The 14,346-nt window shown below is 49.0% G+C and overlaps 1 protein-coding gene across 6 annotated transcripts in view; it reads right to left on the reverse strand.

The window, feature by feature from the left end:
* Nucleotides 1-12,076: 12,076 nt before the first annotated feature.
* The window catches only part of LOC122808820 (gamma-aminobutyric acid receptor-associated protein-like 1), a 404,699-nt gene continuing 402,429 nt past the window's right edge, over nt 12,077-14,346 (reverse strand). For all 6 annotated transcript variants that reach the window (XM_044079890.1, XM_044079891.1, XM_044079886.1 and 3 more), the window contains one exon: nt 12,077-13,541. In XM_044079890.1, the coding sequence (XP_043935825.1) occupies nt 13,476-13,541 (66 nt within the window). In that variant the 3' untranslated portion in view covers nt 12,077-13,475. The remainder of the gene's footprint in view (nt 13,542-14,346) is intronic.

Consider the following 14,346-nt stretch of genomic DNA (forward strand, 5'->3'; position numbering starts at 1 on the left):
CTCCTGCAAATCTTCCAGAAGACTCTGAAGCCTCTGAATACTGTTCCAAACACTCAAACTCAGGTTCCACCCTAGGCCTCTTATCAGGAGGGGGCATAGAACCTCTAATCATAGTAATCAAATCTTCTGCCATTTTAAGCATATGTTTCTTAGGCACAGAACCTGAAGTGCTAGGAGAAGCCCCCACTGAAGCTAAACTTGGCCTACCTCTCAAAGAAGTTTTGGCAACAGAAGGAGAGGCTCTAACTACCTTGGGAAGAGAGGGAAGAACAGTTACCTGAGAAGCCCCTCAGCCTGGCCTACCTCCTGAGAAGGCACATCCTGTAACAGTAAAGTCTCTGCCTGAGACTCCAAAGAAACTCCTGGCAATACCTCTGGCTCCACTGAGCCTTCTAAAGAACCGACGTCCGGGACTGCCGGTTCATCAACCCTAGGCTTCGCTGTTTTGTCCTTGCGCTTCTTGGGGGGCGCCGGAGCATCCGGCGGCATTTTATAATTGCAATGCTTCCCAAACACTAACCTGGCACAGTCTAACCTCCTCTTAATAGTGCGTTTGTTAAACCTAGCACAAGAGCGGCATCCAACAACGCCGTGCTCAGGCCCTAAACAAGGTATACACAAGGTATGGTAATCCCTATGAGGTATCTGTTTCCCACAAGAAATACAGTTATTCACTTTTCTGACATCCGGTTAAATACTGAGGCAAGAAAAACCAAAATGTTCCCCAACGGGGTACTTAGCCAACTCTGATTCGGTCTGAAACTCCGGTTTCGGAAATATTTCAGAACGCCAACCTGCACTCGCAAAACTGCTTCTGCATCGGACCATGCGGCAAAAAAGACTGAGGATATGACGTCGGTCATGCGCATTAGTACCCTGACGTACTGACGTCAGTCTAATGCGCCCTGACCGACGTCAGCCATATACTCTGGTATTCGGGCCGACTGGACAGCGGACTACCCAATAGTAAGGACTGCAGCAATGTGGAACGAAGAACATCTCTAATATCTTATTCAAAGGAGCTATAAAGGGATCAACGTGGTGTGTATTCGCCCAGAATACAAACCGTTTCCATTTGCTAGTATATGTTTTAGTAGTGGAAGCTTTATGCGAAGCCACTAATATATCCTGGACTGCTGGTGACAAGAGATCAGACCTGGCTAAGTTGGGAATTGGAGCAGCCAAGCTGCTAGATGGAGTGACAGGAGCGCGGGACGGGGGAACCCCTGACGAGTGAGTCAATGGATCTGGCTCTGGGTCCAGAATCCAGGGTCCCCGAATGCAGTGAATTTTCAGGAAGGGAAACCAAATTTGACGAGGCCAGAATGGAGCAATGAGGATTATCGTCCTGTGAAGGTTCCTGGCTTTCTGGAGAAATTTCGATATCAGAGGAAATGGGGGAAATGCGTATAGGAGTCCCGGGGGCCAATCGTAAACCAGTGTGTCCCTGGGGACTTCCCCTGGAGGGTAATAGGGCAAAGTAGCTCCTGCATTTGGCATTCATTGGAGACGCAAACAGGTCGCAGGAAGGCTGGCCCCACGTGCGAAAAATCCTTTTCGCCACTGACTGTTTTAGAGACCACTCGCGCTAACAGAATTGCTCTGCTCAGCCTGTCGGCTATGACGTTGGATGACCCCGGGATGTGCGTTGCTATTAGAAAGCGACCCGTGGACTCCGCCCACTGCCAAATTCTCATGGCCTCTCTGCATAGTTGATAGGACTTGGTTCCCCTTGTTTGTTTATGTACCAGACTACCGACATGTTGTCCGTCTGAACTGCAATAGTCCCTAGAGGAAGAAGGGGAGCAAAGTGTTGCAACGCTAGAAACACTGCCCTCAACTCTAGAACATTGATGTGCAGATTGTACTCCAAATTGGTCCATTCGCCTTGGACTGTCTGTCCCTGAAAGATGCCCCCCCCACCCTATCAGGGAAGCGTCCGTGGTCACGTAACTGTGGTGGGTAGCACAAACGGCCTCCCTGGGAAAGGTTGCACGTTTGGAGCCACCAGTTTAGATCTGTTTTGCAAGTCTTTGTTATGAGAATCTCGTGTGTTAGAGGTAGTTGTTGAAATGACCATTGAGCAAACAGTAGCCATTGTAGAACTCTCATGTGCAGCCTTCCCAGGGGAATTGCAATAAGGGAGGCTGACATGAGGCCCAACACCTTCAGTACTAGTTTTGCAGGAGATTTCCTTGACAAGAGTAGAAGGCGTATGTGAGTCTGCAGTGATAATATCCTTTCTGGGGGAAGCCTCAGAATTAATTGACGTGTGTTTAACTCTGCTCCTATGAACAAGATATTTTGTGATGGCTGAAGTAAGGATTTTCCGAAATTTACGGAGATCCCTAGGTGAACACACAGTTGAAGAACATAGTCTCTGGCCTGCAGTAGTTGGCCGGGTGGTGGCGAAAGGAGCCAGTGCTCCACATACGGAAACACCTGGAATCCCTGACGCCTCAAGTGAGACGCCACCACTGCCATGCATTTGGTGAAGACCCTGGGGGCTGAGGTCAGACCAAAGGGCAGGGCTCGAATTGAAAGTGACTGGCTCCCAGCCGGGCGCAAATGATCTCTGGATGCCCTGGCCATTTTGATGTGGTAGTATGCATCCTCTAGATCTATTGAGCACATCCACTGTCCTTCTATAAGAATGGAAGGATCGATTGAAGCGTGACCATTCGAACTTTTCTTTCTTGACGAAAGTATTGAGGTAGCTTAGGTCTAGAATGGGCCTCCAGTCCCCTGTTTTCTTTGGAACTAAAAGAACCTTGAGTAAGTCCCGAATCCTTGCTGGTCCGCTGGGACTGGCTGGATGACTCTTTCTAGCAACTTTGAAATTTCTAAAGCTGCTGGCTCTCGCAGATGGGGCGGTACATCTGGGAGTCTTTTCCTTGGAATGGGATAGGATAGGAAGGGTATGGAGTAACCTCTGGTGACTACGCTTTTTACCCACTTGTCTGTAGTTATATCTTGCCAGGCCTGAGGGTATAAAGCTAAGCGACCCCGACTGCCTCCAGAGCAGGACAGTCGGGCCTCCTCTCAGGAGTGCTGGAAAGGTTTACCAGGAGTGTTTCCCTGTCACCTTGATGTTGCGGACCCCTCTGCCGCCAGGGCGGCGTCTTCCACCTCTGCCCCCTCCTCTGCCTCTAGAGGCATCACCCTGTGTGCCCGAGAAAGACCCTTGGGGTTTTGAAACCACATTTTCCCACCGTTGCCCTTTGGGGTACGGTCTGGTTGGGGTGGAAAACGGACTCCGACAGCAGACAGAGTCTTTCCCTCTTGTTCACACCGGGTAAGGGTCTCCTTTACCTTGGGGCCAAAAAGAGTGGCACCGTCAAATGGGGCGTTTGTAAAGGAAGACTTGAAGGCTTCCAAAGGAGCATAGGCGCATCCAGGATTGTCTGAAGAGCAATCGCTGAAGCTGCTGCCCTACTCGAACCTTCGGCTGCGTAGGAAATCAGCCTCATGGACGAGTTAACAATCGATGTTAGGGTATTAAGTTGCGCTGTCACTTTCTCTGAGACAGCTGCATCTGTAGCACCCTGGAGAGTATCTCCCAACTCTTTGACTAGATCCCTCTGCAGACGTGTAAAATGGGTCAAATAGTTCAGGGACCGCATGGAAAAAGCCGCTGAACTAAAAATGCGCTTCCATATCTATCCATCGTCCTAGAATCTTTATTAGGCGGATGGACGGACGAAGAAGACTCAGACATCTCCTTTTTCGTGGCTGCAGCCACCACCATAGCGTCTACTGGAACTCCTTTTGTAAGGTAGGACTTATCCTGAGGTGCTGTGATGTACTTGTTCGGTTTTCTTGGAACAGGTTCCACTGTGTCAGGAGTCTCCGCCCTTGAGCAATAAGTTCCATTAGTTCGTCAAGGGCGGAGTGACCCAGGAGGAGGAAGGGCGAGCACCAAATGCCTTCAGCAGAACTGACTCATCCTCAGAAGGGGAAGGGACTGCCAGTCACCTCTCTGTTTCAGGATCTCCAAAATGTCTGAAAAGAGACATCTTCTGAAGGTGACTTAGGGGACCCCTCTGACTCATCTAAGTCAGTATCAGATGTCAAGGATTCCTGTGGAGAATCCAAGTGTCTCCTCTTACACAGTCTCTTCCTAGGGACTTCCTCGTGGGGAGCATCCGAAGAAGCCTCGGAGGAAGGGGGGCACCCTCCAGGGGTGGCTGAGGCACTGGTGCCCGACGCTTGGATGTGGCCGTGGGTGCAGATGAAGACAAAGGCCCTTTATGGGGAGGAGAAACTGCTTCCACTGATGTGGTTGTCTGGGTAGACAACACCTTCCTCATCAGGTCGAACGCTCCCGGGTCCCGCATCGAAGAGTCTCCCGGTTCAAGAAATGGGAAGAATCCCGACACGGGCACGAGGCATCGACCCGAGGACGGAGCCGAATCGATCCGTGCGAGGCCCGAGGGGAGAGTCGGAACCGACACGCCGGTTCGACTCGCCCCGAACCAAGAACAGACCGTCGGCTCCGAGACTCCGGTACGGGTCCGACGGAGTCGAGGTGAGGGAACAGACCGAGAAAAGGCGGTTCTGGACCCGAGGGCTCCACAATCAGCAGATCAGCCTCTTCCGGCTCCAAAGACTGAATCGGTCTCGGAGGAGGAATGGATGGAGATACAGGAAGGCCTTCAAGTTTCGACACCAACTGGGTGGAAACCAAATAAGTTTAGAGAGGGCCGAATGCTCCAACAACTTCTGCACCACGCGATCCACATCGACATCCGAAAGTTTGGAGGAAGAACGGGTCGAAGGAACCAAGACGGAGCCGACCTCAATATGGCGAAGGAGGGAGCTCCATCACGGTTCCAAGACTCGAGGCTCAGGAACCGACACCAGTTGAACACTCGGCCCAAGTCTGTGGAACCGGTGATCTAACCTTTGAAGAAGAGCTCGGAGCCGATGACTTAGGCTCCGGCGTCTTCGATTCCTTAGAGGACTTGATGCCTGGTCAGAAGCATCCAAAGCCTCTTGGAAAGCCGGTTTCAATAGACCTCTGTCCTTCAGTTTCTGGGGCCTATCTGTCATGGCCCTCCCACTAAAAGAGTGACAGATGGGGCAACCCTCTTGTAAGTGGAGTGGGCTAAGGCAGTAGACGAGGAACTATGGTAGTCAGTGACCGACATTTTTGGCCACACTGACAACGCTTGAAACCAGACTTTGCCTTCGCAGACATTCTAGAATAATATGCAACTCCAGAAAAACACAGCCAAATCCTCGAAAAACTAGTCACAACCAGGTAAATGTCAAATCCCGTAGAAATTTGTCTCAATATGGAAAGATGTGAAGGAGTAGGCCCGATACAAAATACCGAAAAATAAGGTTAACGGTACCAAAGAATTACGGAACCACAACACAATCACACTTGTTAATACTGATAATATCAACTAGAATAGAATTCTTAATAAAATACAACAAAAAAAGTTATATCTTAGCTTAGAAACTCTCGAGCTAGCTCCCAACGATGCGTATGCAGCAGCGGCAAACTAGATCTGAGGTAAAGGCAGAGGGGGATTGTGGGTATTAGATTGTCTCTAGCTTCTTCTCGATGCAGAGCTTGCAAGAGGCCGGCACGGAGCCGAGGATCGGCTCCGAACCCATGTGTAAGAACAAACGGCGAGATTGAACACTATCACATCCCTTTTCGCTGAAGTAATAGCGACTAGGAAAGCCGTTTTCCAGGATTAGAATTTGAGATCTACCGAGGCAGCAGGCTCAAAGGGAGAAGCTGTTAAGGCCTGCAGTACCAGCTTTAAGTCCCAAGGAGGGATCACATCCTTCACCGGAGGCCTTAGTGGGAAGGTGCCTTTTAAAAAGGACTTGCATAATCTGGATGAGGTCAAAGGACCAAGATCACATCCGACGTGGTAATGAGCGATTGCCGCCAACTGTACTTTGACTGTGGAAGAGCTAGCCCCATTATCGAACACAGACCTGATAGAAAATCCAGCACAGCTGGTAATGGAGCTGTGAAGGGATCCAGATTCTGATGTTCAGCCCAAATAGAAAAACGTTTCCATTTGCTACGATAAACTTTTCTAGTAGACGGCTTGTGAGCCGTCACTAGGATCGCTTTGACCGGGGAAGAGATACCGGGAGTCCAAACTAACAGTGGAACTGGATCAACCAAGCTGTGAGCTTGAGGTTGTCCAGGTTCGGGGTTGGTAGGCCCAGGGGGTGAGATATCAGATCTGGGAGAGGATCTAGAATCCAGGGAGGATTTACTAGATGAGACCACAGATAAGGGAACCACGCCTGACGAGGCCAGAATGGGGCAATGAGGATTATCGTGCTCCCCAACTGTCTTGCTTTCTGCAAAAATTTCAGCATTAGGGGAAGAGGCGGGTCAGCATAAAGTAGACCGGGAGGCCAAGCATGCACCAGAGCATCTCTTGGCGATTCCCCGAGTGGGGGAATTAGAGCGAAGTAGGTGTCGCACTTCGTGTTTGAAGGAGAGGCGAAAAGATTGCAACAAGGTTGACCCCATTTGGAGAAGATCTGCTTCGCTACTTTGGGATTCGTACGGCGAGAGGATGGTGCGACTTAATCTGTCCGCTAGGATGTCGAACCGACCCGGAATGTGCGCCGCTACGAGAAAGCGGTTGGTGGAAATCGCCCATTCCCAAACTCTCATGGCCTCTCGACAAAGTGGATAGGACCTGGTTCCCCCTTGTTTGTTGATATACCAAACGACCGACATGTTGTCCGTTTGGATCACAATAGTCCCGACGGGAAGAAGGCTCTGAAGTGCTTGCAACGCTAACAGCACCGCCCTCATCTCCAGGACACTGATATGCAGTGAAGTCTCTGACTGGTTCCACGTGCCTTGGACGGTCCTGCCGCAGCAATGCCCCCCCTACCCGAGGTGAGAGGCATCTGTGGTCACCGTGGCTAGGGGAGGGGACATAGAGAAGGGGCGCCCCTTTCGGAGGTCCGGAGACTGGAGCTACCATAAGAGGGCACTCCTGCAAACCCTGCTGAGAGGGACAGGATGGCTCAGGAGAAAACGTAGGAAGGACCACTGGACTTGGAGGGTCCATTGCAGAATTCTCATTTAGGCGCGCCATGGGAAAGAGATTGATGGTAGCCGCCATCGAACCTAGGGCCCTCAGGACCAGTTCCGCCGGAGGGGTCGGACAATGAAGAATGGCTTGCACATTAAGTCTTAGGGATCATATCTGGTCCGGAGTTAAGAAAGCTAAGAACTGGTTTGTGTCCAACCTGGCTCCGATAAAGTCTAAGACCTGAGTCAGGAGTAGGGAGGATTTCCCAGCGTGTATCGTGATCCCCAGCTGGGGAGCTAGGCGAAGGAAGAAATTCCTGGCTGCGCAGAGTAGATGCCTTGTGGGGGCGGTCAGGAGCCAGTCGTCCAGGTATGGAAAGACCTGAATTCCCTGGAGTCTCAGGTGGGCCGCTACCACCGCTAACACCTTGGTGAACACCCTGGGGGCCGTGGTGAGACCAAAGGGGAGGACCCTAAATTGGTAATGGCTGGCTCCTAGCCTGAAGCGGAGAAACCTCCTGGATCGTCTGTCCATTAAGATATGGTAGTACGCATCCTTGAGGTCTATGGAGCACATCCAGCCGTTCTCCTGGAAGAGGGGGAGAATGGATTGAAGAGTGACCATCCGGAACTTTTCTTTGGCTATTGCCAGGTTCAAGAGGGATAAGTTGAGGATTGGTCTCAAGTCCCCAGTCTTTTTTGGCACCAAGAAGAACCTGGAGTAAAAGCCCGATCCGTACTGGTCTGGGTGGACGTGCTGGATTGCTCCTTTTTCTAGCAGCTGCTGAATTTCTGCGGCTGCGGCCTCCCTCTGATCGGGTGGGACATCGTGGAGGTACCTGGGTCTGAGAGGGGGATGGAGAAACGGGATCTCGTAGCCTCTGGATATGATCTGAAGCACCCAGCGGTCTGTCGTGATGAACTCCCAAGTGGTTAGGTGCTTCGAGAAACGTCCCCCGACTGCCTCCAGAGGGGAGCAGTCGGGTAACCCCTCAGGGTTGCTGCGTGGGCCGATCAGAGAAAGGTTCTCTGGACCCCTCTGCCTCTAGAACGGTGTCCACCCTGTCCTCCTCTGCCTCTGAAGGACGGGGAGTCCGGAGCAAAACGGGATTGCTGACACTTTCTGAACCACATCTTCTTCTGTCCCTTGGTTCTCAGAGAAGGACCTCTGGGGAGCCGAGAAGCGGACTCCGATGACAGACGTCTTCCCATCTTTCTCGCTCTGGACCAAGGTGTCGCGTATGGTCTTGCCAAAGAGGGCAGAACCATCAAACGAGGCATTAGCGAATGACGCCTTGAAGGGTTCCGCAAAATCAGAGTGGCGGAGCCAGGCCTGTCGCCTCAGTACGACACCCGCTCCGCTAACTCAAGCGGCCCCTTCCATAGCATGGGATAGCAGCCACAAAGAGGTATTAGAAATCGACCTGAGAGTGGCCATTCGGGTAGGGTACACCTGTTTGTCCCCTGCCGACATGGACTCTGGGGGTGACCCAGCGTATTCTTTGATAAGATCCCGCTGGAGCCATATGACATGTGCCATGTAGTTCAGCGACCTTATGGAGAAGGTGGCTGAAGCAAACATCCGCTTCCCCAAACGGTCCATCGCCCGAGACTCCTTGTCAGGGGGATGGACCGAGGGACTCTCTTGGGCCAGTTCCCTTTTGGTGGCCGCCGCCACCAACATGGTATCTACAGGGGTTCCCTTGCTCCAATGAGACCTGTCTGAAGGCGGGCTGAGAAATCTGTCAGGCCTATTAGGGATGGGCTCCACAGTGTTCCGGCTCCTTCCATGCCCTGGTAGTGATCAGATCTACCAGGGGATCGGCCGGAGGGGACACCCAAGCGGTAGACTGGCCTGCTTCAAATGCCTCAAGGAACATGGACTCGTCCAAGGTAGGCTTTGGGGCAGACCACCCTCCCGATCCTGAGCATCTCCATGATGTCTCCAAATGAGACGTCTTCGGGGGGTGATCTTGGGGAACCCTTCCCCTTCCTCCAAATCTGTGTCCTCTGTTAAGGACTCAGGGGAGTCCAAGTGCCTCCTTTTGCACTTGCATTTGTGAGGAACCTCCTCGGGGGGGCTGTCCGAGGAGGCCTCACCAACAACATCTTGTTCCAATAAGGGAACAACCTAGGGCGTCTGAGCAGGCTGTCCCTGGGATCGGGAGATTGAAGTTGGACCAGTCTGTGAGGGAGTGCAAGGTGGAGCGGTAGCTAAGGCCGGGGGCCTGGATTCCCTCGACAGAACCCTCTCCACTACGTCAAATGCCGAAGGAGAGCTACACTCTCTAGGATCCAAGAGCAGACCCTCCCTCAGATCAGACGAGCAGATCGGGGCCAGAGCCGAAGTGATCGGATCCGAAGGGCCAGTACGCTCTGACCTACTCGGAACCGAAGGCATACTGACCACCTCGGATCCGAAGATCAACTCTTGACTCCGAGAACCTGGATCCGAAGAAAAGGGACCCGACAGGCTCGAGGGCGCTATCGGTGCCGACATTCCCCCGGCTCCGACACTACTTGGCTCTATAGACCCCGAACCCAGAAAGCAGGTCAGGGAAGGAGCAATCAGGGTGAAAAAAGGGGTCGAGCCCCCCCCCCCGGAGGGGGGGAGGCAGGAGCACTCCCATCTGCAGCTGGGCCTGGAGGAACCTTGTTATCATCCGCCCAAGTCTGCATCTGTTAGGCTTCTTATAGATAGGGAAGAGGCCACCAACGCGGGACGGGAGTGCCGGCCGCCTCGATGACCTTGAAGGAGACCGGGCCTCATCCTCCTCCGGCCCTGGCGAAAAGCTGGGGGAATGGAGCCGGGAAGGAGAAGGTCCGGACGTCCCAGGGGGAGAAACTCGCTTGGCTGGTGGGGCCGAAGCGGAGGCCTCGGCACGCCTCTTGTGTTTTTCATGGCGCTTCTCCCTCCTGGCTTCCCTATCCTCCTGGCCCAAGGTGGGAGTTTGAGTCTCGGCCAGAGGAAGGGAAGCATCCGTCGGCGCAAGTCCGGGGGCAGGAGTCCCGCTAGAATCAGCTTTGACCTCCAGTCCCTGATAGCCCTGGGGTTGAACGCTGCACAAATAGAGCAGCCAGAAGACAGGTGTTCAACCCCAAGGCATATCACGCACAGAGTGTGGCCATCAGCCGGGGAAAGCTTATGGCCACACTCGGTACACTTAGAAAAGAAAGTTTTGGTGGCCTCAGACATCCCAACTGAAACACACATGCTACGCCCCAAAACTACACACACACTCACACACCCTAACACTGATGTGAAGTGGGAGGAAAGGCTAACAATTACACCAAAAACAAACTAAGGGTAAACAACTCAGCACCAACTCACTCAAAAATTTAACTTTTATAGAAAAAGAAGGATTTTCTCACAGACTGTATAGTTGAAAGCCCGGAAGCTCGAGATCAAGCTGCTGGTAGTAACCGCTGCAAACTAGATCTGAGGTCAGGAAGGGATGGCAGGGAGTTATGGGTAAAGGGGAGGGGCTTGGATCTTAGCTGTTGGAAACTGCCAGCTCGGATCCGATGTGGATCCGATAACCCATAGGTTGATGCACAAATGAAGTTAACTACTTCAGATTGTTTAATTTCCCCACACAAATTACACATTAACATTATCTCCTTTACATATCTGCACCATTGGATTCTTCCTCAGGGGAAGCATATTCTAAAGGAGATGTAATCTAAGTTAAATATGCCAAAGAATCCTCATCAGATGAAGACTTATTCTCTGAAAACTCCTGTTGTCTAATCCTCCTAACAGAAACAGCAGAAGGCATAAGAGCCATTAAAGCCTTAATTAGTCCCTATGAAATAGTATTCCAATTTGACTGACGCAATTCAAGCACCGGAAAATGCTTTCTTTTTTCTTAACATGGACCTCTGCTTGATGGCAAGTGAAAGGACCAGATGTAGGCCTGCCTTCAACAACTGACACCGGCACCTCTTCCCCTAACAAGAATCTGAAGTATGTCTCTGGACCTTTCTGACACAGCAAGCCGTGGTTCCCCTTGAACATCCATTACGGACATCTGCACTGCCTCTGAGGATGTGCCTAGGTTGGATTCTTTAATGGCTTCCAAAGTGGTACCCGCTGAAGAACCAGACCAAACTTCCTAACGTACCTCTGGGTCTTCACTAACCTCAAGGGATACGTCAGCGGAAAGAAGTGCGCAGAAGAGGATTCAGGCCTAGGCTTACTGACCTTCCTCGTTAATGTTGGTTCAGCCAAAGGACCAACAGAACCCTCCATAACATCCTTAGCTATTCTTTTCAAACGCTGGCTCTCTAAAGACTCAAAGCCGAAAGATGGCTTTGCAAATTCTTTGGGACAAAGGCCTGACAAATAGCGCAGGAACAGTGGTCCTGACTTTGGCTTAAAAAAAAGACAAAAGCTCATGACTGCCCTTGTGTGGAATCTGCCTTCAAAACCCACACTTGCCCTTCCTAGAAGACATGAACTAAACAAAAAAGGCAGTAGTAATAAAAATGTAACCCCCGGAGGACTTATCTGAAAGCCGGAAGCAGCAAAAGGAAACAGGCAGCAGACTGATGCAAAAGTCAAGTGTTCTGAATGGCAGCAGAGAAGTTTGGAGGATTGTACGTGTGGATGTCCTTTTATGGCTGACATTCGACAAGCCATATAGGCGACGTCTCACGTACTTGCAGTAGCTAAAAGCTGTTGTATGCTGATCAGACATCAGGTCGCTTGGGATGGAGTATTTCCCATATGTTAAGAATACTAAAATATTAGAACAGAAAGACATTTATGTTGTAATGACTGGGGACATACACCCATCTGTTTTGCAAAAAAATGACTAGACACAATGGTCACTGTTCTGAATAATCAGTAGGCAAACATATCTAATGGGACGAGCTACTGATAAAAAGAAGTCTAGCCTAATCTTCTCAAATGAAACATGAACATGAAACAAAGAATATCCTGGATGTTTACACTGCCTATAAGCTGCAGGACACCTTAAACACAAACAGCACATTTTGTAGAAAATGCAGTGAATTATATATCACATAAATAAAGGAGAAGGGACATATTTGCAAAACACCTTTATTTAACATTATATTAACATTTGTACTGCAAATGATGATGGAAGTTAGAACTTATTCTGTAAAACAGAAGTGTGAGTTCCATTTCCTGATGTTTAATTTATTTTACATGCCAACACTGCCATTATGCTCATATACTCACAATGATGCCTTGTGAATATCCGCCTGAACTCTGTATACAGTAAAAAGGCATTCTGGGTAAATAAAAGCAATTTACACATTCAGATAGGAAAGCATTCTGTTGTTGCTATACTATTACATCTTACATAGTTAATATTAAAATTAATGCAATCTACTTTTTCCCCCACTACTACAAATGCTGATGTGTTTGGGTACCACTGACATATCCTCCAGCTCCATACTTCTACTCCATGATGACATGGGGGCAAACTGCAGCTCTATGAATACTGAAAAGAGCCACACTTAAATGTCTGCTTTCTGCATCAGAAACAGTACAGTGTGCTACTGTATGGAGGAAGGGGGTGGAGTTCTTCACAGGTTCCTACATCCATTTGTTGAGAAAAGGTGCGTTACATTCCTTAAATATTTTCTATTTTGACCTCAAGTCTTTTAAATAACATCTTTTTTTGCTAATAAAATGTTAAAATTAAGTGCTTGCATACAACTGCCAGTGATCAACTAGGGGACTCCATATAAGGCTCAAAATAATCAGGACTCTGGCTAAAAATCTACTCTTTGCATGCCATAGTTAATATCGTATGAAGACTCTCTGTGGATTCCTGGTCTGTCATTAAGGATTCATATATGTTTTTATGAAATCAAAGTTTGTAAAACATCATGAAAGGAAGAACGCATTTAAATGATTTGCTTATTTAAAGCATTCATTAACAGGGTACCAGTGTGAGACAATGAGTACTTTTGCAAAAAGAAATGATGCAAAATACTCTCTCTATTACTAAATCATCAAGTTCATTAAACAGCAGTTATAAACATGGATGTGAATGTCAGAGATGCACAAGGCACTTTTCCTAGATTGTGAGGATATTCACTTATGAATTACTCCCTCGATTATACATAATGCAAACCCAACCAACGATAGATGAACAAAGAGCATCAAGAAGGCATTTTCATTCCTTGTGAAAACATTTTTACAGTCTTGAACCCTCCCTGATCCATGAAAGATATAACCTGGCAGAAATATGAATCAAAAATCAAACCAAAATCAGAAAAAAATGTGAACACCGCAGTCTCTAATTCAATATGGCGTTACACAATTGCTAATCTTTCCATAGCTGCTTCTTCCTTATTCCAAAAAATAACACTACAATTTGAAAGTGCTCTCCCCTTTTGAAATGTTGGCAACTCTCAAATACTTTGTGGCATTTTTTAAACTTTGTTTTGCAGAAATTCAGCATCCTGCGATCTAGTTCCCATACACACTCTCATTGCTATAGGCCACGTACATAAAGAAGTCTTCCTCATGGTGCTCCTGGAAAAGAAAAAAAAAGCAGCACAGTTATAAAAAATTACTACAAACTACTCCAGTAAACATGACAGCACATAACAGCAGGTGGTACCTTAATTAAGCACAACTCAGCTCTCTCGCTCATATTTTTTTAAAATGGTATGGCCAGTGGGGCCTAAGCATTTTTCAGTGGATGCCATATCAAAGTTGTAAATGCTGTGTACTCAAAAAGTACAGTTGTGTACACTTACCATAAATGTAGATGTTAGAGTGTATTCACTGTTGCACTTCTTACATAGGAGTTATCCGGCTCCCAGTAGCCCTCAGTTGGTCCGAATACCAGAGTCCTTGGTATATGACATCGGCTGCCGCTGGTTGTAAAACTGATGTCAGAACGTCAGGTATAAAAGGGAGGCAGCCAACGCCATTTCCTCTGTTTTTCTTGCCTTAACTGTCAGGAGCCCCCAAAAGAAGGCTAACCCAGGAAGGTAGCACCCTGGACACGTCATACAAAAAAAAGTATATAGTCTGTGCCTTAGGAAAAGAACGGGGGAATGGAGGTTGGGAAACCAGGACTGCAACAGTGAATACATACATCTACATTTATGGTAAGTGTACACAACTGTACTATGTTCTTCGTGTTTCACTGTTTCAGTCCTCACATATGGTTTGATTCCCAAAGCCCAGGAAAAAGACAAAGGGTGGAGGAAGGATCACAGATTAAGGGTTGGTAAGAAGGCCAAGCAAAACCAGCCTTGGATTTAGTAAACAAAGGTAGATTGTAATGCTTTGTGAAAGTATGGACAGAAGACCAAGGAGCTGCTTCTAG

This window comes from Protopterus annectens, chromosome 8.part0 (assembly GCF_019279795.1).
Source record: "Protopterus annectens isolate FY-2018-M chromosome 8.part0, PAN1.0, whole genome shotgun sequence".
Taxonomy (NCBI): domain Eukaryota; kingdom Metazoa; phylum Chordata; order Ceratodontiformes; family Protopteridae; genus Protopterus; species Protopterus annectens.